General features: G+C 39.3%; 1 protein-coding gene across 1 annotated transcript in view; it reads left to right on the forward strand.

The window, feature by feature from the left end:
- The first annotated feature begins 7 nt into the window (after nt 1-7).
- SIK3 (SIK family kinase 3) overlaps nt 8-18725 on the forward strand; it is a 272938-nt gene continuing 254220 nt past the window's right edge. Inside the window, exon 1 of the mRNA XM_023739963.1 lies at nt 8-169. Within this exon, the coding sequence (XP_023595731.1) occupies nt 71-169 (99 nt within the window). The 5' untranslated portion in view covers nt 8-70. The remainder of the gene's footprint in view (nt 170-18725) is intronic.

Consider the following 18725-nt stretch of genomic DNA (forward strand, 5'->3'; position numbering starts at 1 on the left):
GGCCGCTCCCGCTGCTGTGCCCCCGGCGGCTGGCCCGCCGCGTCCCGCAGCCCCGGCCTCTCGGGGGCCGATGCCTGCCCGCATCGGCTACTACGAGATCGACCGCACCATCGGCAAGGGCAACTTCGCTGTGGTCAAGCGGGCCACGCACCTCGTCACCAAGGCCAAGGTAGTGGCGCGACGGGACCGGGCAGCTGGGGGACTGCGCAGCCCGGGACCGTCGGAGTGTGGCGGGGGCAGGAGAGATCCGCGACGTCGAGGCTGAGGGGGTCGAGGTTTCGGGCTTGGGCGCAGCGAGTGGAACTTGGGGTATTGGAGAGCGTTGGGACCAGGGACACTGGTAGGGGACTGTCTGGGGGCAGGTGAGGAGAGGGCTAGCAGAAGGTAGGGGAAACCGGGGGACCCGAGACAGGGAAACTTCACAGCAGAGGGGGCAAAGCGGGTCATGAGCACCGGGACCTGGGGAACTAAGGAACCGGGGATGGAAGCGGGTTCTCAGGGCTGTGGGGAGGGTAGCAGAGGGGGTGATTGGGAAGAAGGGGTTTGGAACTCTCAGGGAGCCAGCAGACAGTAAGCTAGAAGACTCTGGAACCAGTAATTAGGAAATCAGAACGGAATGAGGGCAGGGGCATACGAAATGTGGACCAGGAAGATGGGGGAAAGACAAGGGTAAACTGGCAGACCTGGCGTTATGAGGGGAGCAGGGACAGCTGGGACATATACTGGGGGCGCATAGTGGGTGCAGGGTACTGGGAGATAGGAGGAACAAAGTACCTTATGACAGGGACACAGATCAGCATCTGATCGTCTAAGACTGATAGAGGATGGGAATGGGAGATGGAAGAGAGACCATATTATTGGAGGAGGCAATGAAGAAGATGGGAAGTAAGGGGAAAAATTACTTTGCTTGTCCTCAGGAAGGGAATTGGATCGTGGGAATACCTGGGCTGTCTGGAACAGAGGCTCAGGGGGGCCCTACGTCTATGGTAATCAGGGGTTAAACAATTTTGGGTGGGCTCGATTGCTGGTTATTTTTAGTTGTTGGAGAGTCTGGAATTGTGGGCTCCATAAACCCAAGGTGGGCTTTCGGTGGTGAGGGGAAAGCATTGAAACTGAGGAGGCATATGAGGAACCCAGACACCAGAGTATTAGGAGGATAACACTAGTTGGACCCTTTGGTTCCCAAGGGATTCGAAGAGCTGTAGTAGTGAAATTGGCCAAGGTCGATTAGGAAGCCATATGTGTGCCTGTGTGTGTGTACACATATATATTTATTTCTTTTTTGAGGAAATATGGATAGTATTTTTGCACTGTTAGGCTCCATAAATCCCATTTTTATTCCAAATTTCTTTCTTTGGTCCATGTCTCACTTGACTGAATACTTTTAATGTAGTCATTCATTGTATTTAAAACTGCAGTTTGCGTTTTCCCTCAACCTTGCTAATGAAGAACCTTTATAGCTAGCTGTTGCTGCTTCCTACCAAAGCCACATCAATTCCCCTCACCTCCTCAGCCTAGCCTCTGGTTAGTATCACCTACCTTGTTTTTGCTTTTCTGGCAACAGTTTAATCGCTTGTTTTCTGAAGCCAGTGACTTATCTAAGTCTTCTCTCCTGCTCACTTGCAACCTGAAGTTCCTTTTTTCCCCCTCTTTCTGTCAAAGACTAACAAGGGCCTCTCTTACCAGGGTGGCAGGGTGGGTGGCTGTGGAGAATTGATTGGTCAGTTTCACTTCCTAGGGAGGGCCCCCTTCAGCCTTTTCGTCAGTTTTTATCAGAGGGCCTCAAGTCTGCAGGTCAGAGCTGAAAGAGATACCAAAGTCCAAGTTTCCTGACATTACCCTCAGACCCTGAGAGGAGTAGACTGAGCTTGAGGGGGAAGACTCTGGTGTATCCCCCTCCCCACCCTGAGAGTTTCCAGTCCTGTTTACTGTTAGCCAAGCTAAACTTACATTCACAAACAAAACTAGTTGTCCATGCCTTGTTACTTGTTTTGATATCTCCACCCCCCCACTTTCTAAATAATCACGTTGTGCTCTTGTGATTATTTTGCTCCAACGTCTGGGGGATGGACTCCATGAACTTCATTGGTTACTTGGTTTATGATATCTGTGATTTAAAGGATTTTGTGTCTTTCAGCCCTTGGATACACCAAAATATTGATAAAAATCTGTGACAGACATGGTTGAATGTTTCTGTAAATGTAATTGCTAACAGTTGATTCTTGGCTTTATATATGAAAGAGACATTTCTATCTTCAGTAGTCAGCAAAGCCAGTGGCTAATTATGGCTAGTCTTGCCCGCTTTCTAATTTTCCAGTCCCCCCCCACCCTCCATAGTGTTTCTCTGAGGCTTTGGTATCCTTTAGGACTGCAGCATTTTCAACATGGGCTTGTTTATAAACGGGTGTCACTGTTTATGTTGGTTTTTATCTTTGATCATTTGTGGTGTGCAGTTAGTTATGCAATTCCTGTGTATGGAAATATTCAGTCTTGAATGAGACTGAAATGACTTGGACAATGAGTTGCATTTGTGATGCGACCACACTAGCATTCATTTGTGTTTCTGTAGCAGTGTGCAATTTCCTAGTTACAGTTAACAAGTGCTCTATCTTTCCCTGCTTAAATTACTCTGACGACATGAGTGAAGCTTAATTCACAAGGAGTTGTCATGTGCTCCCGGTGAACGATGAGCATATTTTGGCCTGCTCCATGCTTATCTGAATCCACTTTGGAAGAGGTTCTCAAATGCTGACAGCTTAGATGTGCCTAACAGCTGTTGACATACAGTGTGATAGCCTATTAAGGCCATGATTTGGTTATATAATGGTGGGGAAGGTGCATAGATGCTAGAAGGTGCAGAAGCTGCTGCTTCTGTTACTCAGGTAGGTAGATTTTTCTACCCATGCTCTGCAGCATTTATCTTACTTCTGCAGTCAGGTCACTTGGAACCAAAAAAGCTATTTTTTTTTTTTTTTTTTTGTTCTGTCTCTTTCCAGGATGTATCATTTTTTTTTGGTTTTGTCTGTGTTTTAGAGGTATATGATTTTTTTTCTTTCTCCTTTTTTCCCTGTGGATCACTAAATGGTGTAGATTTTTCTTATAACCATATATAATAGTCATACTCTGGTAATTCAGATGCTACTTGTTTTGACTGAATGAGGTTACATAATAGGTATTTTCTGAACATCAGAGGAATATTTATGATCACCTTTTCTTACACTACCCATTGCAAGGACTAAGAGGCTAAAAGTAAACTTCATTTATTGACTGAGCTACTGCACTCCATCCAACGATCAGTGGTGAAGCTGGCCCTTTCCCAAATTCTGTTAACTCTCACACGTCCTAGAGTGGGACACTGGGATGACTTGTGCAGCACGGCATCCATGAGCTCAGACTTAATATTGGCAGCACTGCAGTGCTTAGAGCGTCACTGCAGAACTGTTAACAGGAGACAGTATTCATCTGTGACATACTTTGGTCAGCAGCTCACCCTGGCTGTCTTTGTCCTACCTTTTTTGATTTCATCGTTTTGGAGGAGCCTTAGCCTGAGATTCTCTGACTCTTTTCTTATGGCAGGACATGATGCGTATTAAAGAGATAAAAAGACAGGTTTTCTGCCTTCAGATTGCTTATTGTATGTTGCCGGTGTCTAATGATACCTTCACTAGTTGGATGAATGGAGTCCCTGGGTGGCGCATGTGGTTAAGTGCTCAACTACTAGCCAAAAGATGGGTGTTTCGAACCCAGGCGTGGAGATCTGATTGCAAAAAGTAGCAGCCTTAAAATTCCTCCTGAGCAAATCTACCCTGCACAGTAGGTTGCTAGGAGCTGAAATCAACTTGATGGAAACTAACAACAACAGTGCGATGAATGGGAACAAATTCAGGAAGTGAAGAACCGTGTTGCCATTGAGTCAATTCCGACTCACAGTGACCCTATAGGACAGTGTAGAACTGCCTCTGTAGGTTTTCCAAGGAGCTGCTGGTGGATTCGAACTGCCGACCTTTTGGTTAGTAGCCAAGCTCTTAACCACCACACTGCTAGGGCCCCCAGGAACTAAAAACAGAACAAAACAAAAACAAAAAACCGTGCCACAGAGTTGATTCCGACTCATAGTGACCCTATAGGACAGAGTAGAACTGCCCCACAGGGTTTCCAGGGAGCAGCTGGTGGATTTGAACTGCTGACCTTTTGGTTAGCAGCCAGGCTCTTAGCCACCGTGCCACCATGGCTCCAGCAAATTCATAGCACTTGCCTAACATTGGTTTGTGATAAGTGCTGGAGATTTGGATAATACTGTCTAGGCTTGAATCCCCTACTACTTAATAGCTGGGTGATCTTGGGCAAGTTATGTAACCTCTCTGTGCTTTGTTTTCCTCGCTTATAAAATGGGATGACAGTAGTACTTGCCTCACAAGTTGGGGCATTATGAAGATTAATTAATACATGTAAAAGCTCTTAGAACAGTGCCTGGCAATAGTAAGCATGTAATAACTATTATCTATTATCATCATCATCAGGTGCTGTAGTAACTGAGATGAATAAAACGCAGTCCCCCTTTTTTTGTTTTTCACCCCTTGGAAACAGTTCATGAATGCATCCGCCATCAGTTTTGTATAGGTAGATGTCATCCTGATGCTATGCTTTCAGAGTAAAAAACATAGTTTGCTACTATTTCGGATGCTACTTTGAGATAGTTGGGTTTAGTTCCTATGGACTAATTCCATGAAATTGACATTAAAAAAATTTCCCGTTAGTTAAACTTTTTTTTTTTTTTTTTTTTTAAATAGTAATGAGACTTGTCTAATGAAAACTGTGACCAACACTGGTTTTCACCTGGGCTGCCATGAATTTTCAGTGTGTTTTATGTAAGTAAATCGTTGTCACATTGGTGATGGAACAGAGTTTGAGTGCAGTCTTTTCACCAGGATTCACTTAAGTTTGGTGAAGAATATGAAATAATATTCCTGCAAGCTTAAGAACGCATTTGCACTTAGGTGGAGAGTGTGCTACTTAGAAGGCCAAGGTCAAAATTCTTAACCATTACATAGAGCAGTGTTTTGCGCCATCATCCCATTGCGAATCTTGACCAGCCAGGACACAACTGTGTGCTCTGTGGCTTAGTGCAAACTATCACGAGACGTACTCAAAGTGGGTTAATAGCATCCTTTTCACCTCTAAGGAAGAGTTTAATGAAGCAGATGAGATAATACTTGTGCTCATTAGAAAGCTGAAAACAAAATCCACTGATACATAGAAGAGAAAATTATATAAAAAAAATTGAAAACAAGATTTACATTAAATACTTTGAGGAAGATAGTCCCATACCTACATAATCTAGAAGTGACTATTGAAAGAGGACTAACTTCATTTTGATATGGTTATGATGGGGTTACTAACTTTGTTGACACTTTGTGAAGAGCTAAGACTGATTGGGACTAGTCTCTCCAGAATCAAAACAGCAGTATTCCACTTTTAACATCAAAGCTGTTTATTTTAACATTCTGACTTTGGTGCCAGCTCCCTAGAAAGTCATAGATCTGGCTCAAGCCAGAGGTGCCCAGACTAGTTACTTCTGTGCCAGAAGTGCTGTTTTCATTTTCCAGGCATCAATCTGGCTGATGTTTTCTAGTTCACGGCATAAAAGAGAACAAAATGGATGCTTTGAAAAGAAAAAGAAATTCTGTATACTCACCAAAGCCTCTATAATTGTAAAAAACACCTAAGACATCTTTGTACCTTTTCCTTATCCATTCATTCATTCAACACATATTTACTAAATGCACATTTTTTGGTCAGGTTCTTTTGTAGGCTCTGGAGTATACCCATGAACAAGAGAGACAAAAACCTCCTGCCTTCCTGGAGCTTACTTTCTACTGGGAGGAGGCAGGCAAGAAACATGTAAACAAGTAACTTCATGTAATGATAAATACTATGAAGAAAAACAAAAACAAAAACTGGGTAATGGACAAGAGAGTGTCTGGGAGGGGTGCTGCTTCAGACATTGTGGCAGGAGAGGCCTTTTCAAGTGATAATATTTGAGCTGAGACCTGAAAAGCCAGCCTGGGAAGATTTGGAAGACAGAACATTCCATGCAGAAGGCAAGTGCAAAGGCCCTGGGGGTGAGAATGAGCTTGGTTTGTGTTCAAAGATTAGATCAAAGGTCATTGTGCTTAGAGTTTAATGAAAGGGGGAAGATAGTAAGGAATGAGGTTAGAAAGGAAGATGGGGCCTGATTATATCGGTCTCATTGGCCGTTTTAGGGAATTGGGTATGAAACAGTGGATTGACATCCAAACCAAAAAACCAAACCCATTGCCGCTGGGTCGATTTGAACTCATAGTGACCCTACAGGACAGAGTAGAACTGCCCCATAGGGTTTCCAAGGAGCAGCTGGTGGATTCCAACTGCTGAGCTTTTGGTTAACAGCTGAGCTCTTAACCACTGTGCCACCAGGGCTCTGTATCGACATCAGAGGGTATCAGAACAGAGCACTGACATGATCTGGTTTGTATTTCTAAGTACTCAAGTGAGTTATTTTATAGTTAAGGTAAAAAAGCCTTTTCTGATGCATTTCTTGAGATAGGGGAGGTGTTCAATTTTAACAGCGTGTATCTTTCACACAGTAGAAGAATGGCATATATTAAACATGATCAGCCAACAAATATTTATTGATTTATTGGGCATAAAAAGACCTAGAGATGCTCCAACTCTTTCTTTTCCAGTGGCTAGAAAGATGGACTTAACAGAATTTAGAATCTCAGGTTTTACAGGCACTATTAATCTAGGCCAATTATCCATTAGATTCATGGCTCTCCACCCCCCCTCCCGCCCCCCGCTGTGCCCAGAGTCCAATAGCTAGTTAGTAGGGAAGCTAGAATTAGAATCCAGGCAATCCTACCCCTAGTTAACTGTACCTTGACTCTTCTAATCATAGAAGACTTTGCCCTTGCTCCCTGGGCGCTTCCTTTCTTACTGGAGAAACAACGTATACCTACCAATTGAAGTCTGAGATATTTATCCTCTCTATTAAAACAAACTGTAAAAGTGAGAGGAAAAATTTCTAAGTAGGAAGGAAGAGTAAGTACACTAAAACCGTATTTCACTTGTCCTTTGGCATTCTTTCACTCTGTCACCCCTGCCACTTACAAGCAGTCCTCTAGGAGTTCACTGCTTTGCCTTTAAAGCTCCTACTCAGATACTTCTGTTCTCTATCCCCTTGGTGCCCCCTCGGCATGACTGAGGTGTCAAAAAAAAATTTCGAAGTACTAAGGAAGTAAAAGTGGAAAGAAACAAACATAAAATACAATGACCATAAAAATAATGTGCTGTATATAGTTTACATTCACCGCTGTCCCTAGCTCACTCCCAGGGTATATGGTTTATTATACTTTTGCTCTGTTGGGCTGGTCTACCTTAGGTGGGCGGCTCACTTACTAGATCTCAGTTTCCAGGGGATGGTGCCATCTTACAACCATTAAGAAAACTAGGCATCAAGAGACATACCTTGATAACACAAGGTAAGGGCCAAGAGAACCACTTATCCAGGGCTCTCTTACGGGGTTCTAGTTTCTGATCTAAGAGCTACACTTCTTCCCTAGGAGAATGACCTTACCCATCAGGTGAGTTCATATCCCCTCCTAATAGGGAGTAGTTTGGTCTCTTTCTGTCTTAACAATGTAGTCATCCTTTCCTATAGATGACTGATAACATTCGGAGGATGAAGATTATATACATTCTTGTGGGTTTTTGTCCTGATGTAATAAATGTTAAGTGAATGGCTTAGGCAATGTCTTTGAGAAACCTCAACAATCTTGGATGAATTAGTTTAAAATTGCTTCTTTTGCTATCTCTTCAGAGTAAAATTCCATCAGCTAGTACAAAATTGTCGGATGAGCCATCATGAAGTTATGTTAAGGACATATTTCTGTTTAGCAGGTGTGTGATCCACTGTAGATCAGGGATCCCTGGCTACTGATAAGCATTTCATGTTAGAATTTAAACTTTTCAAGGAGGTAGAAATCAGTCTGTGAATATATAGCACATTTCCCAGAAAATAAGAAGAAAAGAGAAGCAAATTCATCTCCTGTCTAAGCCTGTCTGTGTAGGTTGGACTCACTCCATTGGATACTTTTGGCTAGTTGTCTTAAACTAAATTTAGGGTTTTGATTAGGAAGTTCTGAGAAATTATCATATTAATGCCTAGTTTCAGCTCTTGCATACCAGAAATCTGCTTTAGTTTTTATACCTGCCCCCAAAAGAAGTGAATGTGAAAATTTAGATTAGCTACCCAAATTCCTTGAAACTGAACTTTTTGGAAAAGAAACTTCAAAATTCATTCATTTACTCCATCCATCCATTAATCCATCTATCCATCCAATGAACTTTTGAAAAATTATTTATTTAAAAATAGGAATGGATGGTTATGGTACAAAATTCAAAAAGTACAAAGGGGCATACAGTGAAATTAAGTCTCTCTGCCATCCCAGTACCTAAGCCACACAATTTCTTGGTCTTGTTTTGCAAACATTTAATAAGAGCTTCTCTGGATCAGTCTAAGTACTAGATGCTGTTCACTTTGTTGCAGTGCTTTGACATGCTTGGAATTTCTAAAAATCATTTTACTTAAAATTAAAAGAAGAAGATATCTAGCTTTTACTGATCATTAGGATGGTGCCGTGTAAGCTCCATGAGGGCAGGAATTCAATTGCTTGTTTGCTGCTATGTTTCCAGTGTCTAGTACAATGTCTGTAAATATTCACTGAATGAATGACTATAAGATTTTGAAAAAAGTATGAGCTGAGTTTGTTTTTAAACTCTTAATACATCTTAGAATTTTACTATTGGAATTTCCTGTCTCCAGTTAGGATGTTAAAGAAAGGTAGTTTTCTAACTTTTCTCACAAATCTCTGGATAAGGAGATTTCACAGTCTTCCTGGGCAAAAAAGTAGTTTACTTTTGGCTTATCTCAAACTTTCATTAGCAGGAAGCTCAGTAAACCTAAAGTGAAATCCTACAATTTAATTCAAGTCCCTCGTAATGAAGGTTCTTTCATATCCAGGCTCCCAGTGAGTTAGTTCCTTTAGAAGGCGCCACATGTATGGAGTGTAGTCAGCGAATGCCTCCAGTTTTCCCTCTGCTGCCTCGAGCCTCTCTTCCTTTGGAGACGCATCAAGCTGTCTCGGGCTGCTTGTGCTTCCTGAAATAACTTCACACTATTTGTTGAGTTGCCTCTTGTTCTTTTCTTTATACTTAATGTTCTGCTTTTGAAAAAAATTTCCTGTCACTGGTTTTTACTCAACATCAATGGATTAATTCAACTATTATTTGTTAGTGTCATCTGTATGCAAAAAGTAGCAAGTACTGTTATTAGCAGACAAGAAGATAAATTTTATTTTTGCCAGGGCAGACAAAGGATAAAGTTAAAGGAGCAGTTGGATGCTTGCAACTTGAACTTGATAGAGAGAGAAGGAAGAGGAGAGGTATCAAGCATAAATTCCTTTACCTCAACCCAGTTGCCTATTGCTGGCTGTCTCTACCACCTATTTTTTTCTAATTATAAAAGTAATTTGTGCTTATGGTAGAAATTTTGGAAAATGCAGAAACTTACAAAAAAGTAGGAAACAACAACAAAACAACCCAGAGTTCTGCCACCCAGAGGCAACGGTTATTAAATTGTAACATACTTTTACCTACATGTTTTTACATAGTTGAGATCATACTGATGTACTATTTTATTCCTTTTTTAAAATCATTATAAGCATTCCCCCATCATTGGAAACTATTTGTAAACATCATTTTTAATGGATGTATGCTTTTCATTAGATGCCTATCATTATTTTTGAACCATTTTCATAAAGTTGTTTCTTGTTTTTCACTGTTATAAATTTGCTGCGATGACCATTTTTGTGCATGAAATTTGATGCAGTTTTGAGTTTCTGCTCCATATAGATTGTTGGAAGTGAAATTCCTTGGCCAGAGGGTACACATGTTTTGAAGACATCTGATACATATATTGCCACATTGCTTTCCAGAAAGGTAGTACCAGGATTAGCCTCCGAGCGGTATATGAGACAGTGTGTCTCATAGCCGCCCTGGCTCTTTATCTTATCTGTCTCTCCTTCTGCTTTCTTAGCATGGGAGCATAGGGCTTTTAAGTACCTACTGCACCTCCAAACCTGTGGTGAATAGATACAGGACAAATCAAAAGAGGATTAGAGCAGCTACCTAATCCTTCTTTTTCTAAACCAAATCTGGAAGAGGCAAGAAAAGAATAAGTATGAATGCAACCTTTCACTTGTTTTTTTATCAGTCATTGCTCTCTCCTGATCTCCCGCAAAAGGACATAAACCTAAACTGGATAAATTGCTGAAGGAGAGAAGAAAGGCTATGAGAAATAAAGTCTGATTACCTGAACCTTTAATTTTTTTTTCTCTTGTTAAAATGTAGATTTTTAAATCTTAGTGTGCTTTAGGTGAAAGTTTACAGCACAAAATTAGTTCGTCATTCAAAAATTTATACACAGATCGTTTTGTGACATTGGTTGGCTTGCCTGCTATGTGTCAGCGCTCTCCCCATGTCCATTTGTCCGGTTTTCCTGTCCTTTCTGCTGTCTCATCTTGCTTTTGGGCAGCTGTTGCCCGTTTGGTTTCGTATACTTGATTGAACTAAGAAGCATGTTCCTCACATGTGTTACTGTTTATTTTATAGACCTGTCTGATCTTTGGCTGAACGGTGGACTTTGGGAGTGGCTTCAGTTTTGAGTTAGCAGGGTGTCTGGGGGCCATGGTCTTAGGGGTTCCTCCAGTCTCTGTCAGACCAGTAAGTCTGGTCTATGTTTGTGAATTTGAATTTGTTCTACATTTTTCTCCTGCTCTGCTCTGGACCCTCTATTCTGATCCCTGTTAGAGCCGTAGGTGGTGGTAGCTGGCACCATTTAGTTCTTCTGGGCTCAGGCTGGTGGAGGCTGTGGTTCATGTGGTCCATTAGTCCTTTGGATTAATATTTTCCTCATGTCTTTGGTTTTCTTCATTCTTATTTGTTCCGTACAGGGTGGGACCAATAGATGTATCTTAGATGGCTGCTCCCAGGCTTTTACAAGCCCAGACGGTACTCACCAAAGTAGGATGTAGGACTTTTTCTTTATGAACTATGTTATGCCAGTTGACCTAGATGTCCCCTGAGACCATGGTCCCCAGCCCTTAGCCCGAGTAATTCGGTCCCTCAGGGTGTTTGAATGTGTCTAGGAAGCTTCTATGCTTTTGCTTTGGTCAAATTGGGCTGACTTCCCCTATATTGTGTGTTGTCTTTGCCTTCAGCAAAGTTAACCCTTGTCTATATTTAGTTAGTGTGAACCTTTGATTTTTTAAGTAACTGTTCTTCGGTAAACCTGAGTGAGAACTTCAGAGATTAAGTTGTAAATTGCTCTTCCTTGTTTTTAATGGTAAAAAGATAGTGAAGGAAATTGTAAGGGAGATAAATATGTGAATAAATTTGGTAATACAGCAGTCCTATCATATTTAGATTTGCTTTATGCACTATTCTTTATGGGTTATTTAAGAGATTCTCAAGGGTAATTGGGCCATATGTTATATTATTCTTAGAGTGTTTTGGGGTTACCACTATTTTTTGGAGTTACCTATATTTTGGGTGTCTGATAATATGCTTTTATTTCCAATAGAAGCCCTCCTGTACAGTAAGTTTGGGTTATGACTTGCTTAGTTAATTGGGATAAAGTGGGGGAATCAGAAATCATGATACACTTATACTTTGACTATTTCATTTTAATATAAAATATTTACTCATTCACTAGTATTTTTAAGGATTTATTATGGAAAATTTCAAACACATATAAAAGTAGAGAGAATAGTGTTATGAATCCCCATGGACCCATCTCTCAATTTAAACAGTTACCACCTCAGGGCCAATCTATGCCCCTTCTCACTTTCCCTTCCTTCCTGGCTTATTTTGAAGCAAATCCCAGAATCATACAATTTCATCTGTAAATATTTTGGCCTATATCTCTAAATAGACAAGGATTCTTTTTCAAAAAATATAATCACAATACCATTATCCTACCTAAAAAAGTTAACAATAATTCCTTAATATCTTTAAATATCAAATCAGTGTTAAAATTTCCCTGATAGACATATATATGCTATATATATTTTTCTTCTTCTAACCACTTACTTGTTTGAAACAGGGTCTAAATAAAGTCCATACATTATAGTTGATTAATATGTCTCTTAAGGTTTTTTGTTTGTTTTACTCTGTAGTTTTCCCCTGCCTCTCTTTTTCCTTGCAATTTGTTTGTTTAAGAAACTCTTTTGACATAGGGCCAAGGCCTTTTCTTCATATTTAGATGCCCTGATTAGAGTTCCTTCATCTTGTTTGCATTAAACACACCCACAATTCATCATCTATGATTTCCAGTTTGTTTTGCTTTTTCAAAGCCGAGTAAGAATTGGCACTTCTAAAGCAATGAGTACAGAATTCCTCTTGATTTTTATGCTTCCTCCCAATCTGTTACACTTGTCTCATCCTTACCTAATTTGACTTTTATCAAGTCTTTCTAAGCATTCAATTTAGTTTTCATAGAAACATCTCTTTCTTTTCTCCCTAATTTTTCATCAGTATACATGATATTTAATTAAATCACATAACTCTAATAACAAGAACAACTGATATAAATAGGTTTGGAAAAAACAATTCTTGGTAAGTATACAATTTAACGGATGGAAACAGACTATTTGGGAGTAAGAGAGAGTAGCTGTTAGTTAGGGCCAGTTTATACGTTGGGGCATTAGTTAGGTTTTTTTTTTTAAAGAGAAAGAGGAACACTGATTAATTTGGCAGGTTGGTTGACTGGAGGTGAGTTATGAGAGCTCCTGCATTAATTTAAAATTATAAATAAGCCAAAGTTGATATTTTATAGAACCCTTTATTATTTATAGTGTATACTCCAGGGTGGTATTTTTGTCCATTTTGTTAGAGTCTACATGAATTGAACTGAACTTGATAATGGGCAAGTGATTTAAAAAACTTGGTGAGGAAACAGCCCAGACTCTGTAGTTTACAAGGTTCGTATCTGTTCACGGCCAGTGTAGTGTTCCATGGAACAGGTTGACATTTTCATGTAGTAAGTTGTTTTCTGTTTCTGGCAGAGGAAATCTTGGTTCATATGCCATGAGAAACAGAATTGTTTTTATTGTGGAAGGCAGGAGCAGAGCTGTGTGTTTCTTACTAGGATTAGTTGAGCACCTGCAGGCTTTCTTACTTCTCTTTCTGCTTCCTGCCTCCTGTTGTCCTTTCCTTCTGTCAGAATGTTCTGATGTTGCATAAGCAATATTCTGACAATAGATGAGCTTTTAGAAGTTCGTTTTTTTGAACCCTCAAAATAATGTTTTTAGTGATTGTATGTTCTTGGCTTGCTTTCCATTTCTACATCAACAGTGATATTGTTATTCTAGTCAAATGGGGTAGTTGTATTCTGGCAGTGATCTTTGTGTCCAAGTCAGCTGCAGAAACATCACTTTTCTATATTATACCTAAATATCTTATATGTATATAGTACTTCTGGGAGGTAATTTCATTTGAGATGGTATTTTAGGATCTCTTTAAAGAAGTTTATAATTCTCAGAAATAAAATAACTTGTTTGAAGCATGTTACTCATTACTGGCCTCTTTGACATGTGCAGAAGAGTGGCCCGTGATTTCAGCCTGCTGCCTCTTCTGATCTCATTTTCCTCCTTCCTTTTGAGTCAGCAGCTGCATCCAGTGCCCTGCTGTAACTGAGCTCTTAGTAAAAGGAGTACTGTTACACTGAGTCACAACCTCTTATAGCATGTCAATGGTTGTTAGAGTTTTAGTCCAAGAATTCATTTTGGAATCACATTACATTTTGAAAACCACATTTCAGTTGTGGTCCCTAAATTTCTCTTCTTTTTCTTTTACTAGTACCAGTGTTTTCTGCTTTTCCAACTCTTTAGGGAACCTTTCTGACCCATCAAAATTACCTGAGCACTGGCGTGAGTGATGTGTTTCTAGTTTCAGTTCTGACTAGCTAGCAATTTAACTTTGGGCAAATTACTTAACTTTATGGGGCCTCTAGTTTCTCTTTTATTTATTTTTTAACAGCTTTATTGAGATATTCACATACCATAAAATTCACCCAGTTCAGTGTTTTTAAATGTATTTACAGAGGTGTGCAATCAGCACTGCAATCAATTTTAGAACATTTTCATTCCCCGTAAAAGCAATCACTCCTCATTTTCCCTCAGCCTCCCTGCCCCAGCCCCAGGCAACCACTAATCGGTATCTGTAGCTTTGCCTATTCTGGATATTTCATATAAATGGAATCATACAATATGTGGCCTTTTATGTCTGACTTCTTTTATTCAGCACAGTGTTTTCAGGCTTTATCCGTGTTGTAGCGTGAATCAGTACTTTATGCTTTTTTGTGGCTCAGTAATATTCCATTGTATGGATTTACACTTATTCATGAGTTGATGGACATTGGGGTTGTTTCCACTTATTCGCTGTTTTGAATAATGCCAATGCTGTGAGCATTTGTGTACAAGTTTTTGTGTTGGGTACATGTTTTCATTTCTCTTGGATATATACCTAGGGGTACAATTGCTGGCTCATATGCTAACTCCACGTTTAACCTTTTGAGGAACTGTCAAACTATTTTCCAAAGCAGCTGCACCATTTTACATTCCCACCAGCAATATATGAGGTTTCCAATTTCTCCACATCCTTAACAACACTTGTTGTTGTCTGTCCTTTTAATTTTAACCACCCTAGTGGAGTCCCTGGTGGTGCAGTGGTTAAGAGCTTGGCTGCTAACCATAAGGTCAACAATTCGAATCCACCAGCTACTCCTTGGAAACCCTATGGGACAGTTCTACCCTGTCCTATAGGGTCGCTATGAGTTGGAATTGACTCGGTGGCAACCAGTATGGTATGGTACTGGTAGTGGAGTCCTTGGGTGGTGCGGACGGTTAGTTAACATGCCTGGCTGCTAACTGAAAGATTAGAAGTTCGAGTCTACCCAGAGGCATCTCAGAAGAAAGGCCTAGTGATCTACTTCTGAAAAATCGGCCCTTGAAAACTCTATGGAGCACAGTTCTACTCTGACACACATGGGGTCACCGTGAGTAAGAGTTGACTTGATGGTAACTAGTTTGGTTTTGGAGAGATGTCTACCCAGATTCTTTGTCCACTTTTTAATTGGGTTATTTATCTTTTTATTGTTGAATTGTAAAAGAGGTCTTTATATATTCTAAAAACAAGTCCCTTATCAAGTACATGATTTGCAAATATAATCTTCTGTTCTATGGGTTGTCTTTTCAATTTCTTGATGGTGTTGTTTGTGGCACAAAAATTTTTATTTTGAGGCTCTAGTTTCTTAATTTTTAAATTTATTCTAACTTTGAAATTATATGTTCTGTTGTGAATATATTCTGTGTCCGCTTTTCCATTTTCATACAGTTCTCCTTTCCAAGGACATTTTCTGGCCTCAAAGACTCTTTAGAATCTCTCTTATAAAATAATCAAGCTTTATAAAGTATATAGCATAGAAAGTGAAAGTTCCCTGTGCAGAGAAAACATTGTTAACAATTTACAGCCACGTTTTTTTTCCTATTCATATGTTAACATTTTATGTTTTTTATTAAAGAGGGATGGTACTACCATCTGGTTTGCTACTTGTTTTTTCATTTACAATGTATCTCTGACATTGTTCCATGTCAGTACATTTTGCCCTAGTCTCAATGTTTTCAATGGCTGCAGAGTATTTCATTTTATGGATATACTCTTAACTTTTTTAAGCTCTACCTTATTGATACATTTTAGAATTGTTTCCAGTTTTTATTTTTTTTATTACAGATATATGCTGGTTAACCTTTTCGTCATTTATCTATGCACACTTGTGCCAGTGTTTCTTTTCTTTTCCATCTATTTGCTATTGCACTATTTATGACTCAAAAGGCTGTTAAGTCTCTGACTTAATTTAATGTTTAAAAATACAAGAGTTTTATTATGTCCAACCTAGAGTAAACTTCCGAAAGTTTTGTATTCTTTTCTGTCATGTGTTAGGATCTTCCTTTGAAACTAGATTCTTCGTTTTCTCAGTAATTTTATAGAATAATTTACCAGAAATGGAATGTGTGGGTCAGAGTATGATTGCTTAAAATTTTGTCAATGTTGCCAAACTGCCCTCCAAGAAAGGCCATGCTAATTCACTCAACTCCAGAGTTTAGGACAGTGCTTTTTCTGTTCTCTTTAACACTGGCAGTTAGCCATCTTTTTAGGGAGTTGTTAGTATGACAAATGATGAAAAAAAAAAAAAAAAAACCCAGCATTTTAGTTTGTAGTTATTTGTTAGGAATTTGAGCACCATATAATTTTTTTTTAATTGTTGTAATTAAATGAAGTTTACATTTCAAGTTAGTCTCCCATACAGAAAATTTTTTTTTTTTTAGCACCATGTAATTTGTTTATTGGGTATTTCTGTTTTTCCTTGGAATTGTCTGTGTCCTTTGTCTACCTTTCCGTTGGGCTTTTTGGCTTTTTTTCATTAATGTATAAGAACTTTTTGAATATTTGGAAAATTAATTACCTTTTCATATACATTATAGATTTTTTCTCAGTTTAACTTTTGACGCATATATATATTTTTGTTTATAAATTGTAAACATTTGTATGTAGTCATATTTTTTCTGTTTTTTTTCCTTTGTAGTTTTTTGGTTTCCTTCTCCATTCTAATCTTATAAAAATATTTACCCATGTTTTCTTCGGGTGCTTTTATGGTTTTGTTTTGAAATTTAGATATTTAACTAAAAACAAAAAAATAATAAATGTTTGATTCATATAGAACGTATTATGGTTTACAGAATGAGGTAGGGATCAGTTGTAGAATTTATTGGAGTTGCAATCTTGCATTTATTTTTGTGATTACTTATTAATGACTTTCTTACCCCACTTGCTCCGTGAGGGCAAAGGATTGTGTCTTTTTTTGGCTTGTTTTTATTTTCAGTGTCTAGCACAGTGCTTGCTGGCCTCATGATAGGCCCTCCATTTGTTGAATGGATGAATTTAGCTTTATTTTTTTCCAGATGTCTACCCTTTTGTCCCAGCCCAATTTATTGAATAATACATCTTTCTCCCCTTGATTTAAAAAGCTACCTTATATTTTACAAAATTCTGTAGATACTTGAGTACATTTCTGATCTCTTTTCTAATTCGTTGATTAAACTGTCTTGGTTTGATACTGTACAGCTTTAACTATTATAACTTTATACTACTTAAGGTATATTTGGAAGGTGTATTCATTTCCTATGGCTACTGTAACAAAGTACCATAAACTGGGTGGCTTAACACAACAGAAATTTATTCTCTCACAGCGCTGGAGGCCAGAAAACCGAAAATCAAGGTGTTTGCAGGATTGGTTCCTTCTGAGTCCTCATAGGGAAAATCTGTTCCGTGCCTCTCTCCTAACTTCTGGTGGTTGCTGGCAATCTTTGGTGTTCCTTGGCTCCAGTCTCTGCCTTTGTCTTCACATGGTGTTCTTCGTGTGTGTGTGTGTGTCTTTGTGGCCAGATTTTCCTCTTTTTATGACACCAGCCATTGGATTAGGGTCTGCTGTAATCAGTATGACCTCATCTTCACTTGATTACATCTTCAAAGACTTTATTTCCAAATAAGATCATTCTTACAGGTGGGGTAGGGGTTAGGGCCTGAACATATCTTTTTTGTGGGGGAACACAATTCAACCCACAACAGATGGCCAGCCTCAAACACTCTTAAATATATTATACCACAATTTGAGGAAGTACTGTAATCTCCGTTAGTAAAACTTCTTGCTGTAACATAGGAAACACTCCTTTAATTTACTAATTAAACATTCTGAGAGCCAGCTTGCAAAGTTGAAATGATTTTGGGGTGTTAATTGCTCAAGAGATTCTAGGATATAATATACCTAGCTTTGTCGTGACCTCTTAAATGTTTTTTTAAAAATTCTCATTTAGTAATTTTGGGGTCATTAGAAAAATGTAACACTTTTTCTCAATCTTTTAATGCTGAATACGGAAAGAGTGGGTAGGTGGCAAAAAAGCATCAAGAAATTGTGTTAGCAAAAAGAAATAATCTTTGATGGTTTCGAGGGGAGCAGGGGTGGGGAGGGAAAAGTACTAAACAGACAATAGATAAGTGGTAACTTTGGTGAAGAGTAAGACAGTACACAATACTGGGGAAGCCAGCACAACTTCTGCAAGGCAAGGTCATGAAAGCTCCATAGATGCATCCAAACTCCCTGAGGGACCGAATTACTGGGCTGCGGGCTGTGGGGACCGTGGTCTCAGGGAACATCTAGCTCAATTGGCATAACATAGTTTATAAAGAAAGTGTTCTACATTCTACTTTGGTGAGTAGCGTCTGGAGTCTTAAAAGCTTGTGAGCAGCCATCTAAAATAATCCACTGGTCTCACCCTGTCTGGATCAAGGGAGAATGAAGAAAACCAAAAACACAAGGGAAAGATTAGTCCAGAAGACTAATGGACTGCAGCTACCACAGCCTCCACCAGACTTGAGTCCAGCACAACTAGATGGTGCCCAGCTACCACCACTGACTACTCTGACAGGGATCACAACAGAGGGTCCTGGACAGAACTGGAGAAAAATGTAGAACAAAATTCTAACACACACACACACACACACACACACAA

This window comes from Trichechus manatus, unplaced genomic scaffold (assembly GCF_000243295.1).
Source record: "Trichechus manatus latirostris isolate Lorelei unplaced genomic scaffold, TriManLat1.0 scaffold00143, whole genome shotgun sequence".
NCBI lineage: Eukaryota > Metazoa > Chordata > Mammalia > Sirenia > Trichechidae > Trichechus > Trichechus manatus.